Source organism: Leptosomus discolor, chromosome 2, assembly GCF_034619465.1.
Source record: "Leptosomus discolor isolate bLepDis1 chromosome 2, bLepDis1.hap2, whole genome shotgun sequence".
Lineage (NCBI taxonomy): Eukaryota > Metazoa > Chordata > Aves > Leptosomiformes > Leptosomidae > Leptosomus > Leptosomus discolor.
This window is the reverse complement of record NC_141392.1, coordinates 104591833-104610505: the sequence shown is the minus strand read 5'-3', so window position 1 is coordinate 104610505 and position 18673 is coordinate 104591833. Positions and strand designations below refer to the sequence as shown.

Genomic DNA, 18673 nt, shown 5'->3' with positions numbered 1-18673 from the left:
CTATTCTCAGTTCATGAGGAAAAACAGTGTCAAGGGCCCTTTCGTTGGCTTTTGAAGACAGCAAAAGGACTCCAGCTGCTTTCCTAGGCTTTGCGTGAAACCTTCTGAGAGAACACATGGTCAAACTTGCTTGCCAGGTTCCAGGAGCATTTTCCCTGTGTTCATTTTATTCTGCTCCTTTGAATGGCTCAAGGGTAAAAAAATACACATATTTTAATTATAAATAATATTTTTTTCAACCTTAAATGCTTCTGTGATAGTCAATGAGTTGCTCTGATTAGAAAGGGATTCTTGGTGTATTTGTGTGTACTGTGAGTACATCACAAGCACAAATGGAGCAGGGCTTCTTCAGTTTCTAGCTTTTGTGTGAATTCATTTAGCTTATGAATTCAGAAAGCAAAAGAAATGTAATCAACAAAAATAGTAAGGCAAATAACTGTAAGATTTACCCTCATGAAGCTCCTTATCACAGTGAAAGAACTTTATTTTTTTTTGATACATTTATGTAAAAACTCAGTTGATCCTATCTTTTAAGGTAAGACTCCAACTTCTCTCAACAAATAAGCTTGTGTTTACTTATTTAAACCCAGTCCTTATCTATTTATTTGAACATGGAGTTTCAGACAAAAGAAAGTTGAGAAACTAATCATTTCTTGCATTAGAGTAAATAAGGGTTATTGATCAATGTCTTTTTAAACTTTCTATTTAATTATCTTTAAGCTAAAATGAAAGAAAGACATTTCAAGCCAAAATGATTATTCTATGAAAAAGTTATGAGTTTTTTGAAAAAAAGAATATTAAGACTGAACATAATATAACATAATTCAGCTTTAGTACAGAAAATTGAACAGTATACCTTGCAGTTGGCTCATGTAGATGCCAATACTTTTTCAGCATTTGGATTTTGTTTTTAGCTCTGCTGACATACAAGTAATAAAGAAGATTTAAAAGTGAGAGTATGTTTGATGTTTGTATGATAGCCAGCTGTAGATTGGAAAAATAAACAAAAAACAACAAATGAAAAAAAAAACCCTGAACCTTAAGAAAATGCATTTATTTTGTATGTTTTAGGAGTCTGACTATTAGAACTATCTCTATATGTAAATAACTTTTTTGTCTCCTAGAATCTCAAAAAACCTTCGTCTGACATTAATCTCACACATACTAGGTCTTAGAAAAGAAATGAGGATGATGTATCACATTTACGGGCTTCAAGTTTTGGAAGATTTTTCACACTCCCTTTCCAATCACCATCCAAAGCTGAATAATATAAAAAGTTTGTTTCTTTGCATGAACTAACCCGTGTTTCATTTAGATTCATCCTCTGTCCTATTACTTTTTATAAAGATATAACTCATAATTTTTTTCTCTCATATTTGTCTCTAACATTTGTCTGATCTGTGCAATCTGTTTATCCACAATCTGTTTATCTATTTCTTATCTGACTTCATCCTCAGTCTCTCTTTTTTCTCTCCCGAGCTTGTTTCTTTATTTTAATATCTCTTATCTTTACTTGTTCACCCCCTTTTAAAACTTCTTTTCCCCCCTAATCCCTTTTTGGGACTCAAAGCACTAAGTCTGTTCACCTGATGTGTGGCTAGTTCATGTATCTTGAAAGGACAGTAAAGATGACAGGCAGATTGTCTTAGTTATTTAAATCTGATCTCCAAGACTGCAGAAACCAGTGGGAGCATTTCCTGCAGCTCTCTGTAGAAGGTTTCAATTATGTTTGCCTTGAAAGTCTTTATCAGACATCCTGCTTTGCAGAAACTCCTTGATATATGTATAAATGGAGGTTCAGATTTATAGTATATTGGTAAATAATGCCGTTGTACTGTTTAATATATATGAAGTCATCATGTTGATAAAGGATTTGATGCTGCAAAGTGCGTCAGCCCTGGTCCAGTGGTGTGCTCTGTCACATCCTTCTTTTTAACCATGAGTCATTATAATGGATTTCAGGGAGTTGCTTATATCCTTTAAGTTAAGTAAATGCTTAAGTGTGTTTCTGGATTAGGACCAGAGGACTCAGTACCTTGGAAGATTAAACAAAAAGCAAAGAATCAGCAATACTGGCAGAGACAGGCTTGCCGAGTTTATCCATGTCTTAAAACAAAGCTGATTTCACTTCGGATTGGAAAATCTACTCCTGTTCAATTCTCTGCCAATTTGTGGTGCAGCAATACCCACCCACTAGCTGTGCATTATTTGACTACCAATCTTATTATTTGAAAAACCACCTCAACTGCATGAAAGCAGCCTCAACCAAGTGTATCAATAATTAACTGGCTACATTCCTGATATTTTGCAGTTTCTAAGTAAGAAAAAAGACAAATTACCACATTTGCTTTTTTTTTCACAGAAGCTTGCCCTAAATCCTATCCATTCATGCCAAAATCACAGCTTAGTTTAACTGAAATCCTTCATTCACCTTCCTGAAAAGCAACCAAACCCCCATATAAGGAGAGCTGGTAAAAGACTCTGAAGAGCTCAGCTTTCAATGAATTTTAGGTCTGAGACACCAAATTAACTTACTATTCATCAGCTGAAAATCTGTGTGCAAACTTTTAGGAGGTTAAGCTAAGCTGCTTCCTGCAATTTAGGGCATGTCTACCAATAGGTATTGCAGCTCAGCTCACAAACCATGACTTGATTGTTCCTTAGGTTCCAACATTTATAACCACTTATTTCTAGTCTTGAAATTAAATTGTCAAATCATCTGGGGACCTTAGAAATTTCTGAGTGATCTGTTTCTGAAGAATAAAAAAATCATGACTTATCTTTGTAAAATGAAAAATTGAAGGAAGAAGGAAGTATTTAAATACATGAAAAGAATAATGCACATTTCATGCATGTGTTTTATGGTTTCTATTAGGTACCTCAGGATGAATGGGGAGGGTACCCAGCTGGTGGGAAAGATGAAGAGATCCCTTGCAGAAGAATGAGAAGTGGGAGCTACATTAAGGCCATGGGAGATGAAGAAAGTGGAGACTCTGATACTAGCCCCAAGACGTCACCAAAATTAACGGTTCGACCAGAGTCGTTATTAAAATCCATTGGACAAAGACCACTGGGAGATCATCAAAAGTAAGTTTCACTATACCATGTTATACACCTTTCTGAAGTTGCCATGACTTGGGTAATTTCTTTGGGTCTTTCTGGTAATGGTCAGTATCCATATCCATGAGAAAATACAATACTGTAGTTAAAAAGGTAACTTTTGTGTCTTCATGTTAAACTAGCTACTGTTTCTTGTGATTACTGGATGAAAAACTGTCATGTTCATCCATGTAACAAGCCTGCTACTTCAGAAAGAGTTTCTTATGTGTACTGAAGGAAATATATCCATGTTGTTATCAAAAGTTTGAAATTCTGAATATTTCATCTCTAGAAAGATTGTTTTATATTATAAGTCTTTCTTATTTCATTGCTTTCTCTGAAATAGAAAATGCACTCTATTCTATACTAGATATAATAACAAATATATAATTGTATCATATGTTTGGCATCTTACACTTTTTTATCAGTATAACATTTTATGTATCGGATATACTGTATCATACTCATATAACCACATTGTGTAGGGTTTTATTTGACTGGGGCTTTTTTTCATTCAGACTGCCTACAGTATGACTTATTAAATAACTAAAGCAAATTTTAACACTATAGGAAAATATGTACTTATATATGTTTTCCGATAGATCTTTATTTTTCTCTCCTTTTTATCCTTTCCATATATCATTTATAACTAAACTGTAAGTATACTTCTGAAGATAGTTTCAGAGTGGTTGCCTGATTTCAAATCTGCAGTTTTTATTAATATGACTGGGTGTTTGTCATGGCTTAGAAAATTGATCTTTTTGCCTGGAATAAATATATAAATTGAAGAAATTAAGAGTGAAACCTTTGATCAAAGGTTGTTTATTGTTCTGTAGGTAATACCATGTATAGTGTGCCATAGTGACTCACCTTTCCACAAAATAAAATAAAACAAAACAGAAACCTTAAGTGAAAAGGTTTTGGCTTAATTAAATTGAATTTTTTATCTTGCAATCTGGAAGAAAATCAACTTTCATTATTACTGAAGAGAACAGTTTACAACTCTATTGTTTTGTGTATCTTGCTCATGCATCTCTTTGGTCTCATGCATCATCTGTAGGCTCTATTCAGATGCAGAAAAGTGTCTGTACCGTGACCTGCTGTAAGATTTATGAGATACCATGAAACAAGACTGGCAGGTCTGTGCTCTCGATCGTCAAACAAAATCCAGGCAGGATACCTTACAGCATCTCAAAGGATGCCAGAGACCTATGTCTAGGCAACTAAGACAAATTCTGAATGTGAATCTGAAGGATTTGCTAGAATATTAGTTCCAATGATGAAAACATGGCCTACAATGTAAGTACTGATGGCAGACATGTACCTGGCTGATTTCTAAAGATGAAAGGATGAGTTCTTAATGACAGTGGCTGGAAAAAACATTCAAATTTTTTATATCCTCAGTCACTGTATCTGGGCTGAATTTTGTGTTTCAGACCTGCTGGCTACATCGACCGGTTCAGTCCAACTTGTGAAAGTCCCCGGGAAATAAAAAAATGTCATTAATTGTCAGCTTGTGAATATGTGTCAGTAGCAATAGAAGTCTTTCAGGATGAGGAGCCTGTAATTTCTCAGCCGTGGTGAAGACATACGTTATGAATTCTTCAGTCCTGGATTTTCTCATAAATGGCTCTGAAAGCTCTGGGTCTTGCAAAACGGCAATTATCCTTGTGGGATAAGATGTGCTAAGGGAGACTGATCTAACATCTGTGGCTTGTTAAGTGTGACCCTTCTGAAGGCAACAGGGAGAGAGGAGATAGTCAATTTTCTGAGACTTCCATACATTGACTGGCTGTTTTCCTGCTGGTAAACTAAATATTTCCAGAATACAGACCTGAGTACAGAAACCTGACCAGGTACACTACGAAGCTTTTGGAGTGGTCCCCAGAAGACTAGTTGCCTGGGTCTGTTAGCGCTGTCCCACCCACTGCCTGGCCATGTTCTGGGCATTGGTGTAGGCCAGGGTTCATTCACAGAAGGCAGTCTGGATGCAGCCACAGTGTTTCAGAGGGTATGTCATATCCACTGTAGAATGGATACTACACAATGAAGTGTAGCATTACAAACTAGATCTTTTCTCAGAGACAGTTCTAACTTTCCAAGTACTTAGACCAAATAAAATACATTCTATATATTCTGTATCTAGAATATTCTATAATCTATTCTATTCTATAATATGTAATATGTTCTGTTCGCCTCCCACAAGCAAATGTAGATAACAGCAAAAATTTTCCAATGAGTGGCAGGTCTCAGTGCCTGCCCTAGATCCCTACAGCTTATAAACAGATCCAGACAGCATCTAGACATGCATATAAACAAAGAATATGTTTCAAGAAAAAAAGGCTTTCTGATCTGTTAAATCCTGAAAGCAGGTGGCTGTTTAGTAGGTCAATACCAAATGTTGTGTCTTCTGTCAGTTTTCCATGTATTGCAAATACACCACTCAAAACATAATTGATTAAAGCACGAGTGCGATGATGATGCGGTATACTGGGGTCAACAGCTGTGCCTGTTCACAGTCCCAAAGGATTTAATGGCATAGTTACTGCTAACTGCAGTCGGAAAAGGAAGAAGCTTTTTGTAATACTGTAAAATATTATTAGGGGCTCTGTTGAGAATTTGTCACAAACACTGCACCAGGAATAATTGAGCAGCCCAGCTGCTGCTGACAGATATCTTTTAAATCCTTGGTTTTCCCTTAAACTGAGGGGCAGCACCTTGAATCTGCCAGCTTAACATACACATTTTTTCCAGTGACCTTCAGGCAGAAATGTGACAACTATTCTGATTCTTGTATGTCTTCCTTGCAAAAAATCTGTAGATTTCAGCAGTCCTAAAGCAGACAGAAAATTTCATGTCTCACAGGATTAAAAAGTGCTGATCCTAAACCTGGGGTTTCCCCAGAAGCCACCTCCTCCCAGGACGTCTGTCTCCCTGTCACTGTGGTTACCTTATAGAAGGTCTGGTGGATTTCTATGAAGGATGTAGCAAGAGATGATGGAGACTTCCTTTCTCCTCCGGCAGGGCTCAGTAATCCCCATTGCATGCCCAGTACCCTTTGCACCATTGATCACGTTGCTGAACCATAAGCCAAGGTTCTGAACAACATTCTTGCATGTATAGCAGGGCTGAATAGCATTTCTGGCATGTATTATGAGAAATTACATAATTCAAGATGTCAGATGCATTAGCTGGCTTTTTAGCTTGTTTACCAGGATGGAGGGAGCTAATGCACAGAAATAAAGTCAGGCTTATACTCTCTTAGTCCTCTGCTTACGTGACAGGGTAGCTCAGAACTGGGGTCTGACGGCACCAGTAAACATGTTATAAAAACTGAATATCGATAGTTTTGGCGGCATAAAAACATGCATTGGCTACAAAATGTATGTAGGTCGGTTTGATAAGAATAAGCCTAGTTTTCTATTGCTACCCTGAATAGGTTAAAATGAAAATTAGAAAAGACCTCACTTAAGCTTCAACAGACCAAATTTGACATGTGTGCATGTTTCTCCTCCGAGTTTTCTCAGATACCTTTGCAAGGATTTTTTTTCCTGTCTAAATTCTGTTTCTACTTTGACAAAAGTAAGTCCCTATTTTGTCGATTTGTGTTGCTCAAACATTCAGCTAATTGAACATTAAAAATTCATTAATAATGAAAATGCATATTTGCATCTGAATAAATAATTTTATTTAACAACATACAAATAGGTAAATGTAACTGATTTAACAGAAGCATTAAAATTATGAAATAATTCCTTTTAAGTTACTCTTGGAAAGGAATATATTTTACTCCAAATGGGAATAAAAAAAGAAGTGCTGGGTCTGCCACTGCTGCGTTACACAGGTGGCAGAAGGAGGGCATGCGCCCAGCCACTGCTGTCTGATCACCACCTCTGTCAAACTGCTAGCACAGCCAGCACGATCCCCAGCCCACTTTCAGCCTAGGCCACCTGCCTTTCTTCTAGATAATAGATAGTGCCCAGGCATGTTTCAGGAGCTAACACTGTTGGATGCAGCCACACTCTCTAAAGGATAAGAAAGTTTAACCGTACAAGTCAGTTGGCAAAGGAGTCAGCTAAAGGGCCTAGCTTATTTCTGAGTATAGCTATAGCCTAAGTGACTCAATATTTTCTGGATTATTCAAAAATTAAATGCACCTCATATCTAGATTACTCACTGAAGATAAATACATTTCAATTCTTTCTTTGTGAATGCTGTTTCAAAAGGCTAAATAGTATGTTGCACTACTTAGTCCTATAACAACAAATTGAAGGCCATTGAAATTTATTATTATTATGAAATTGCATTTGAGTGAAATATAATGCAATAAGGCTTGCTGTAGTGGAGACAGGACACATACTTGAATCTGCTTCCTTTCCAACTTTCTACTTTCTTGGAACGGTGCCAGCAATCCCATTTATTGTGGAAATTATCTTGACTCCTAGTAGTCCCAGGAGGAAAAAAGATTAAAGTTTTTCAAATTTTTTGTTTTGTTTTGCATTATGATTAGACATACAAAATCTTTCGGATGTCAGTTTTGGTATCCTGTGAACACATATAGATCTTCTGTAGGTGAAATGCAATCCCTTTCAATTCAGTCCATTGTTTTCTGCCGTGCTGTAATGCTACTGGTGATGGAGTTGAACTGTGTTGGAAAGTAGTTTGCAGAAGGTAGCTTGTAGAAGGTAGGTAGTGTGCTGCTAGGTATTTTCATTTACAGTAAAGGTCAAAACAGCTGAACAGTTTATGGAACAAGTGAATGTCTGTCCTAAACAAGTTTTGTGCAATCCTGGAAGAGAGACTGACCCATGTGTTTTGTAACGGTATCCTTCCAACCTAGTAAAAGTAATTGCTCTGTATTTGTGTCAAAAACAAGCAAAGCTGAGAGATGGAATCATCAAAGACGGTGAGATCCAGAAAGGAAGGCTGAAAAGAAAACAAGAATTTGGGACCATGTGATGGCAAAACAATTCTATGACTGAAAACAATATTCCAGTTATTTGATGCTTCTCATTTTCAGGAAAAGAGTACTTAATATACCGATTTCATAAATCAACAGGATAGCACTGTAGAAATAGCAAGTTCCATTTTCAGTATCTCCTTTCTGAGGCATTGCGAAAGACTGGAAACTGTCTAACCTTTTAGTCAGAAGGGATAACAATAGCATTTAGCCCAAAGTTAACACACTTCATTTGGAGATCATACTGGTATCACTCATGCAAATGAATACTTGTGCTGTGCTAAAGTTTTCCATTATGCTCTGAAGTGACTCACGGCAAACTAGATGCTGCAAACATGGAGACGAAATAGGTTAAGCTACAATAAGATAAAATCCATGACAGCAATGTGTACTTTTGTTTTGTGAACCTCTAATGGCAGACTTTACGGTGGCAGCTGGTAGTCTAGATACCTTAACCTGACGGGTGAGCAGATAGAAAAGCATGCAAGCATATGGGTAGTACAAAAATGTAGTGTTTCAATGAGGAGGAAACCTGCCATAGCACAAATTATTGGATGGACTGCAACAGTACAGGACTAGTGGTACTTTGATCTGTCTTGGCTATATTCTCTATCTAACCCTCTGCCAGGTTTTGGCCTCTGTACGGAAGTGAGTGTCTCAAACTCTGAGTCACGGTCACAGAGAAAGCAGCCATGCCTCCCTCAGATGTTGAACACCTCTGCACTGGATGTTATTAAAGCCCATAGCACACTTGAAGAGCACAATGCATGTCCCTATTTCAGCCACTCTTCTTCAGTCTGGTATCTCAACACAAAAACCACTTCGTTGAGTATTTTAAGCTAATATACCTAAGTAAGACCTGAAATGATTGACACGTTTTCTGGGCTTATAGTAAACCAGATCAAAGCAGTGATCTGAAATAAAAATAACATTTCCCTGCTCTTCCCCTTTTCAGAGTAAGAGGTTGCATCTTTTCATGGCCATACTAACTTACGCTGACCTAAAGAATATGTTGACTATGACACAAGGCACGTCCACGTGTTACGTTCTGCAGACTCTATTACAGCAACAAAAATGTTGCCAAAGCACACGGCAAGTGGGTTAAACTACAACAAGAAGATGCGACAGCACTTAACTGCCAGAGCCCTTAGCTCAGCAGGAATAATGAAACAGCATAGGCTCCTCTAAGACATGTGGGAAATCTCTATTAAAAAAAAAAACCCACACAAAAAACAAAAACCCAACAAAACACAAAAATATTTACCATTTGTAACAATTTGTGCTAACCACAGCACACTTACAACACGAGAAAGTGAAAAGCAAATTAGAAGTTTGGAAGCACTGCATGAGAGCAAAACTCTACGTTTCCATCCGTCTTTGCCCGTGATAGTGATGACGCCATATTGTTTAGTAATGGACAAGTTTGTGGGTATTTCTACTAGAGAAATACCACTTGGTAAGTACACAGAGAGAAGTCTGCATATTGCAGGCTGTAGGTAATCATGCACATGTGGAGGAGTGGGTGAGCTGCAAAAACTTCAGATTAAGAGTTTAAGCACAGCTTCCTTGCTAGAGAAATTAATGTCCTATTTCAACACTATCCATTGCTGCACACCAGTGATACAAACCTTTTTTAATTTTTAAACGTAAACTTCCATTTACCATTAACTCTTCTTCCACATTTTAAATTAGGAATGGTTTTGAAGCAATTCCTGAGAAATATTCTCAATAGAAGAGATGCAAAAAATCACTAGAAAAGTAACCCTCATCTTTTATATGCTTTTTATTTATCTTTGGGTTTTTTCTCAATCTTCTGACTCTAAAAAGCCTCATTACACACTTCATTAGTAGGTTTCTGAGGCCCTATAGTCTAGTAGCATCTACTCAGAGTTTCTGAGGGGTGAAATTGGAGATTTACTGAGGAGAGTTTGAGGGCTAATTACAAAGCCTTATCAACTAATAATGCAATCAGTGGGCCACTGGCACAGTGATAGTGTTCTCTGCTGCAGTCAATAAGTTCTGGGTTAGATTAGTCCACAGGGTTAAGAGGGAATGCTGATGAAGGGCAGCTCGTCACCTGGCTACCTAGGAAGTATCTTTTATGGGGTCAGAAGTCGGTTCCCATTCTTTCTTCCTTTGCAGAATAACAGGAAATGCTCTTAAACAGTGTTAGGCACCTTGTTCTCTTAGAAGTAGCATAGTGTGAAACCCAGGGAGTAATTGAGCCCAAATCCCCTGCCTCATTGTAGTGAATGTCAGCTTTGTGTTGCAGGGCTGAAATGTATTACCCTGGATTAGGGACGGAAAGGGGATCCTAAGGCTCTGAACGAAGTGCAGAGTCTTCCCAGGAATAAAACAGGCTTTTGTCAGAAAGATGCAATTATGTGATGGATTGTGGTGAAAATGCAGTAAGATTCAAGCCAGCCTCACAAGCATGAATACTGAGATCCAAGAGAAAATATGTTTCTGGTGCTTATTCATTCCTGCTTTCAACAAATACGTTAGTTTTACTTTTCATTTGAAAAGGATCAGGAGCTGCTTTTCTCATTTGTTTAGCTTTTAATAAAAACTAAATCGGACTATAAAGTATGTGTGTAGAAATGCTTCTCCAGGCAGCGATTTGAAAACTAAGATGCTTTTAGTGTCATTTCTCCCAATTAAATTCTATTTTTTCCCTAGAAATTACATAGTCTCACTGATGTCTTCAACTTCGGCATGAAAAGGTCACATATTTGCTTAAGATCTATTGACTTTAACAGACCTACATGTATATTTAAATTAAGGTCGTGCTCAGATGCTTTACCAGGTCCTGATGGTCTGCAGTCTACATTTGTTCTGCCTAACTGTGATTTTTTACATGTGTACATGTATATGTACCAAAAGTAAATAAAAGAAAAAAAAGAGATAGCTTCTTAAAAAAAATTATGAATATTTCCATTCCATAAAGGGATTTAAGAATGTACATCCAATATTTCTTCCTGCTTAGATCCTCAGATCCATTTACTGAACTGCTACATGGTGCTCTAAATGCCTCTAAATTTTTTCTGTAACATTTGCACAAGTTTTGTGGTTGCTGACCAGTTCACTGCCTACTCTCCAGGGCAAGTTCAAAATAGGATATTGGAACAAGATTTTTAGGATTTGCTATATGTGCACATCTGTCCCCTCTTACAAACAGTAGCTCTGAGTTTAGATTTCGTACATCAGAATTTTTATTACATGCACATTCTGCATGATTTGGAGTACAGGATTGATTGAGCCTACATCCTCTATATCTTTGCAAGGAGTGACTGTTTAACTATTCCGGATGATTTCCTCTCATTCTGTTCTGGTTCATGTTGTACAAAATCCCTAAATACTTACTGACAAGAAAGATTCTCTCCTACCAGTGATTAGTAGGCATTTCATAAGGATGGAAACAGCAGTCTCCATGTCTTTCCTAACATATTCCTGTAATAAATCAAATGTTCAATATCTTTCAGGCACCTTTTTAAAAAAAGGTTATGGGTCAATGATGAAAAATATAGGCAACTTAAAAATGTAATTTGGCCAAAATTCTCATATCTATCACTGATCAAAGAAAAGCTCCAGTCTGGCAAAGATTAGAAAATAAATTCTTTGCTACAGATAAATTCGCCAGATTTACGTGTACTTTCAGTTTTTCCAAAGAATCAGACTAACTGTGCTATTCTGAAGGGAGAATCAGACTTAATGCCTATACTCCAAGTTCTCCAATGCGCTGCACACAGGCACATCTGTGCCCCTTTGCAGAGCTCTATTGACTTCAGCAGGGATCCACAGAGACACAGTATGACTCGCAGCTGCTATACAATGGCGTTGCTAGCTAAGCTTAATCATTAGATTCCGGTCGATGAGTTATTTCATGTACCTACAAAGACACAGTTAAGATAGATCCAGATAGAGAAATGAATATCCATTGAAATGCAAATCTCTCAATAAAATAGGTCTTGATAACTTATGCTACTTTGCTAATCCTAATGCACCTCGCTTTTAGGTGGCCAAGATGAATTCTTTTACAAATTTTAGCTTTTTGTCCCAGAATGATACTTCTGAATTGCATATACTGATTTAAACAGAAGTGATTGTACTTTCTTTAATGTTCCCATTCATTCTCAGTTTTTTGGACAAATGCAGGCATGATCATGAAAATAAAAAGGCATGATTTTAGAATATTGCAATTCCAAAAATTAATTTGATGGAAAATGGACTTTCTTTATATTTGATGCTCCCTTAACAAACCTGATAGACCCATTCAGAGTCAGAAGGTGACTTTCTTACTGCAACTTCTAGAGGCCTAGGAAGATTTTAATTCACTTTTGGTACCTTCTTGACCCAGGGTGCACTGGTGGCTGAACATTTGACAGAGAATAGACACTCTGGGGGGCGATCACCAGTTTGACTGCGATTAGATCAAGGAATGACCTTGGCAAGTGTATGACATTTGCTGCATTGCTGGCATCATGTTCATACTTCTTAAAGCAAAGGTATTAGTTTTATGACAAAGTATATGGTATCAGTCACTTATCAGAAAATAAAATACAGACAGACAAAAAAAAAAGCAACGTGACAGAGATTCCTTTTTCAAGACTCATACACTGCTTGCAAGACTCATACACCCCATGTTCCCACTAGGGTTTTCTTGACTGTCAGGAATCTGAGTTTGTAGGGAAAAGTTAGGGAGGTTCTTTGTTTTGTTTTGACCCTGGCTTAGCTATAAGCTATAAACCCATGTCAGCCTCTAAATTTGGCATTTCAAGGTGTCCTAAAGGTGAAACCTTGTTGTTTTACTATCATACATAGCTTTTCACCAAATGACAAAAAGATTAGTCTTCTGCAAAACATGCAGTAGTTGCATAAGTCACAGTACAGTACTACACGTTGTAATTCTTGCTTACAGTAATACTCCTCATACAGCAATGACAAGAGGCTTCAGGAAATATGCCACAAGCCACCCTGGGTGTTCATAAGCATCTGAATTCTGTGATGACAAAGCATGGGCTGAGTGCTGCACAGAGTGATAGACGTCAAGTGAGTGGTACAAGGTGCTGTGGTACAGACCACAGCAGGAATGCCTCGGATCCCCCAGCACTATACGCTGGAGTCGTTGGGCTGCTTCAGACAGTACCCATGGTCATATAAACTTTCCAAAAGTTGTATAAAACAATGGAATGCAGGAAAAAAAAAACCCACCAAAGTTAGCTATTTACTGCCTAGAAAATAGTCTATATACTATCTTACTCCTTTTAAAAATACACAGTTAATAGAGGAGGAAATAGATGGCTAAATAATAGATAGCTAAAGATGAGGAAATATGAGTCCTTCCCTTAGCATTAGTTAGTGCTTGATTGCAGCTATTGGATTGGCTAACATGATTGTTCCTTTCATTAAAACATGTTCTAAATAGCTCTCTAGATCTACAAGTCTCCTGTTACAATAGCATAAGTAGGAAAAAGATAAGGAGATGTAGATGTGTTCTTCCATCTACTGAAATCTCTTGTCAAATGTTACCTAATGCTTTTTGATTACAGTATCAGTAAACTTAAACTTCTTCCTACATTTTTACTGTACTGAGTCCTGTTAAGGACAGCTACAAGACATGGCAAAACACAAAAGGAAATTTGTTTTCTGGAATCAAAGGATTTAAAAATATCATCGTTTTTTGGTTTTTTGTTTGGTTGTTTTTGTTTAGCTCGTCTTGCTGTTTGTGGGTCTAAAGTAACAGCAGGGATGATCTGGACTCTGCTGACAGATAGAGGTGTTAAGTGTATTTTTGAAATATGCAGAGGACAGAAGTAGGATAAGTGGCCCAATGCTGGCTTCTGTGATGGTATTTTGGAAGATCTTGAGCAGGGCAACCGTGAGCTGGGAATTAAAAGGATTTTAAGGAGCAGTAAGGATTAGGGTCTGGGTTGGTCAAGAAAGAAGGAGAGCTATACTTGGGGGTTTTGGTAAATGTGAGTTCTGCAGCTGGAGGAAGGGGCATCTTTCAGATAGGAGCAGGAGGGCCTGTGAGGTTTGGATGCAGAGGCTTGAGGCTTTGCAGATCAGAGGAATGCAAGAAAAGTGAGGCTGTGAGGCAAGACTCAGAAACTGCTAAGCAGGAACTCTCTTTTTAGACTGCTGCCTCTTGCCTTATTCTTTGTCTATTTTTTGCTATTGGAATATGCAGCTTAACTTCTTTCCCATTTACTCTATATCAGGGTGACATGCTATTCCAGATACATATCAGATATGCTATCAGATATATTGTCCCAGATAAATATGCCATGCTATAGCTCACTTTATGTGGTTATGAGGTTCTTTTCCTCCCTGAATACACCCAGGCAATCTGCTGAGTGCTGAAAGTGCTGTTGCAAATTTAGCTATCTTCACTGGAAGTCCTAAAGCTATGCTTTTAGAGTAGAGGTTCTCAAGAGCTGTAAAGTCATTACATGGGACTGCCTTATTCCCAAAAGCTTCTCTAGGCTTTGAGCCTTGCTTGCAGCTAAGATACTTCTCATTAAATTTAAGACCTCTTCCTAGCTGCCCTGGACTTCCTCTGAAGCCAACAGAAAAGGAAAAGCAGCCCTTGGGGGCAAGAACAGCTTTTAAAGGGGAAACTAGTCCTAAGATTTTGTCGTTTTGTGAAAGCAAATGGGAAGAGAACTGACATACCAATTTAATTTCTTTCTATTAGTCTCATCCTGCTCCTCTTTTTTGCAGTACCAAACCTTAGAGTTACCCCTGGTGTTAATGTGTGTATTTGTTTTGTGGTCCTGGAGATGAACTGTCAAAACATCTCGTGTGCTCATGCTTGTCTTGCTCTTCTTCAGTGATCAGCTGAGATATAAGATCGTCTACTACAGAGCATAAAAGAAAATTATTTTATTTTATCAAAGTGATAAAGCTGTGGCATTTTGGAAAAGAAGGTCAAGAATTTTGTTTCCAAGCTTATACATAGAGTGGATGCCATTAAAAAGCCAGTATTTGCCAATGTCACATGTGGTGTCTGTTTTGTAGCATTGTTGACAAGCATGGAAGTTCCCTGGGCAACAGATAATGACGTATGAGAACAACTTCCCCATATGACTTTTGGATCTATGGCATTTTGGTTCTGGATCATGTTTATAGCAAGGTTGTCATTTTTACCATGCATTGACACATTTATCCTAGAAGACAACTTCGAGTGTATAGCTTAGGAATGAAAACAAATTATGAGGAAAATTTCAGATTATTAGTCAAATGGATGTGAAATAGCTTTTACAGCCTAATATATGTAACATTTCTTTTATTTTGCTACAGTCTTATGAATCAATTGCTCTCCTCTGATAAATATAATATTATTTAACCATCAGGTAATGTCCGAACTCATCCATTGAAACTCAGCTGCTTAGCAGTACCATGGGGTATGGGCTTTTTTCCCTAAGAAATTGTTGGTGTAGCAATTGTTGATTATATTTAATGATAGCAGTACCCTACAAGAAATAGGTATGTGTATAATGAAATACTAGATTGTTGAACATTACTTAGCAAAGGAGACCATCATTAGGAGCTAGTTTAAATTAATTATTTTTTAAAAAGTTTATAAAACAATCAATAATTTATAATTTAATTCTATTGCTTCTATCTTTTTTTAATGTAGCCCATGTTTTAATGAAGAAACCTCAAACGTCTCTTTCATAAACTGTTTCTGAACTCAGAATCCCAGATTTTGCCACCTCATGACAAGGAGAAGGTCCAGAGGGAATGCGCCTAATAAATTAACAATACCAGACAGATTTAGTAAAGCATATGCAAAGAATCGGAGTGACACAAAGCAGGTGACAGTCATCAGCCTGCTTCCTATAGAGAAAAGAGGCTTTAGTTACATCCATCAACTAAATATAGATAGAGAAGGTCTACACCACTTCAACTAATCTATTTGTTTTCATACCTATAGGAAAAAAAAATGCTGCTACAGTTCTTGTTTTCATCATCTAAAACCAAATTAGACCCACTGTCAAGCAGCTATCTTAATCTGCAAATCACTGTGACTGTAATGACTTGACCTCTGATCACATGCCTGCATCAATCTCATACATTTTCATCTTAGTTTTAACAGTTACAGCACAGTTTCCACATAGTTTACCTCTGTCATGAGGTTACAGAGTTATTCTGTAGAAGGCACTGCACAAAAAGACAGGAAGAAAAAGATGTTTTTTTCTCCAGAGAAATTTCTTAAGAATTAAAAAAAATGCCTACCTTGATCCAAGATGAAAACAAAACCTGTCCTTTTTTACTGAAGAAGAAGAAAGGACTTCCAGGGAAATAGTGGAGTCACCATCCCTGAAGGTGTTCAAAACACATGTAGATATGGCACTTCCGGATGTTGTTTAGTGGGCATGGTGGTGTTGGGTCAACAGTTGGACTTGATGATCTCAGAGGTCTAATCCATCCTAATGATTCTATGATCCTAAAGCATTCTATCTTAGAAGAGCAGATAGCCCAGCTATTGGCAGATGCACTGGGGAAGTAAGGCTCCGTCTGTGTTGGCCCTGAGATGGCCAGGTCAGGGAGAACACATGGAAGTGCTTGAGAACAGATCTCCCAAGTATAAGGTTGGGGGGTTTATAAATCACATCTGCTCTTGCAGCTGGTGATGTGAGGGGACCCTGTGTCATCACATGTCCAACATCAAAGGACATGGCCACACAGGCAGATGGAGCTCAACACTATTTGGGGTTGGAACTAGGTGATCTTTGAGGTCCCTTCCGACCCAAACTATTCTATGTTTCTATTTGCTTCCCTAGTCAAAGCCATGATAAAAGGTCTGAGATCCCTTCCTGAGTACTCTCTGGGGATTGCATCCAGCCCAAACTCAGCTTGTGTCCACTTAGCAAGGAAGGCTGAGTCCAGCCTATGGTCACGCTCAATGTTTGATAAACATGGTCTAAGAAACAAGGTCCTGGTTTGTGCCTCATTTTGCACCAGTAGTTGAACCTTCTCATTCACTGAGTGGTCTGGTCCTTCCAGAGAGGAAGCTTCCTCCTTCACAAAGAAATTACTGACAGCCCGAGCGTGTGTCACAGCCACTGCTGGGCTGAGTAACTCTGCCAGCTCGGCTTGAAATAACTGTATCACCAATATTGACAGACATTCAACTGGCACAAATCTATTGTTCCCAGAAATTGTGTGTTTATTAAAGCCACTGTTAAAGAATAAATACAGAAACTGCTTATGTACCACACAAAACACAACATTTTCTGAAATATTAATTAGTTTACACATTGATGTCTAGGGATGAGTGTCACCTGACTTCTAAAAATCTCATTTTCTGATAACTCTGGTTAACCTTATTTGCGACCTTCATTTTTTAGAATTTTGTATTCAAAGCAAACTACTGTTCTTTTCTTAGGCTTATTTATTTTCCTGGAATGATAATCAATATATTTAACATAAAACATGAAGACTAACATACCGTTGTAGTGAAGGCATACCAAAAGGGGATCAGTGTGGTGTTAAGGTCCCATTCATCCAAATACGCAGTTGCTCCAAGTAACTTGATTAATCTATTTTTTTAGCTGAACATGGGATATTTTTATCTTTTGGAAAAATACATCAATGCTTTGAAGATAAAAGGTCTCTTGATGCCTAACACCCTGATGAAAACCAGATGACAAGTAGCAGATTTTATCTATGAAGAAAGATTTTTAGTTACTTTGGTTTGTGCTTTAGCTCTGGTTCTTGTTCCTGTTGACCTAGAGACCTAGACATTCTCTTTTACTAAAGATCAACATTAATAGCCAGGAGCATTGATGATGTTTAAATACAGCAAAGACTTAAAATTTCATATCATCTAGGTAGCAGAACTGCAGACAGATTCTCTGCTTGTGCTAAGGTGTTTGACTACAACAGATCTATGATGCTTTACACAGAGAGCGATTTGGACTCTGGGGAATGCATTTGTGAGTCTCATACAAATTACTGTCTTCAGTGTCCTAATTGATTCCATCTGTAGTTTTACACCTTTTCCTTTTTTCTTCCTCTTTCCTTTGTAGTCAGAGCTACCTTCAAACTGCAAGTGACGTGCCTGGGGGTCACAACCTGGATCCCTCTGCAAACTACAATTCCCCAAAGTTTCGCTCAAGGAATCAGAGCTATATGAGAGCAGTGAGCACGCTCAGTCAGGCCAGCTGTGTTAGTCAGGTGGGAAATTCTTGTTATAACTTTTCTTATAGGTTAATCACAGATGCGAGAGTTGTTACTAGTGGATGGTTTTAGGTCGTTTTTTTTATCAAACTGAGGATGTAAATTGTCAAAGTAATTCAGTTCTAAGGAATGTATCCCTCGTTCAAAATTTCAAGAAAAGTACTGAATGCTAGAAGCAAAGGGACACTATCACACATATTATTTTCCATTTATTTTTAATTTTCAGTCTATATTAAATATTTAAATGTTAAGAAGATTCAGACTGAGCATGAGTCACACTCAGCTACAACAACCATCCTCTGAAAATATCTACTCTGAGTTCAGTAAATGTGAGTTGCCAGATTACGATATAGATTGAAATAATTATCCTCCAAAGGAGCCATGATTCATCTCTAAACTCAATCCCTCACTTTTCTTCGGTGAAAG

The 18673-nt window shown here is 37.7% G+C and overlaps 1 protein-coding gene across 3 annotated transcripts in view; it reads left to right on the top strand.

Annotated features, from left to right (window-relative positions):
- Positions 1-18673, top strand: part of DLGAP2 (DLG associated protein 2) — a 401254-nt gene that overhangs the window by 332931 nt on the left and 49650 nt on the right. For all 3 annotated transcript variants that reach the window (XM_086461531.1, XM_086461530.1, XM_086461529.1), the window contains 2 exons: positions 2876-3087; positions 18097-18244. In XM_086461531.1, coding sequence (XP_086317657.1) covers positions 2876-3087; positions 18097-18244 — 360 coding nt within the window. The remainder of the gene's footprint in view (positions 1-2875; positions 3088-18096; positions 18245-18673) is intronic.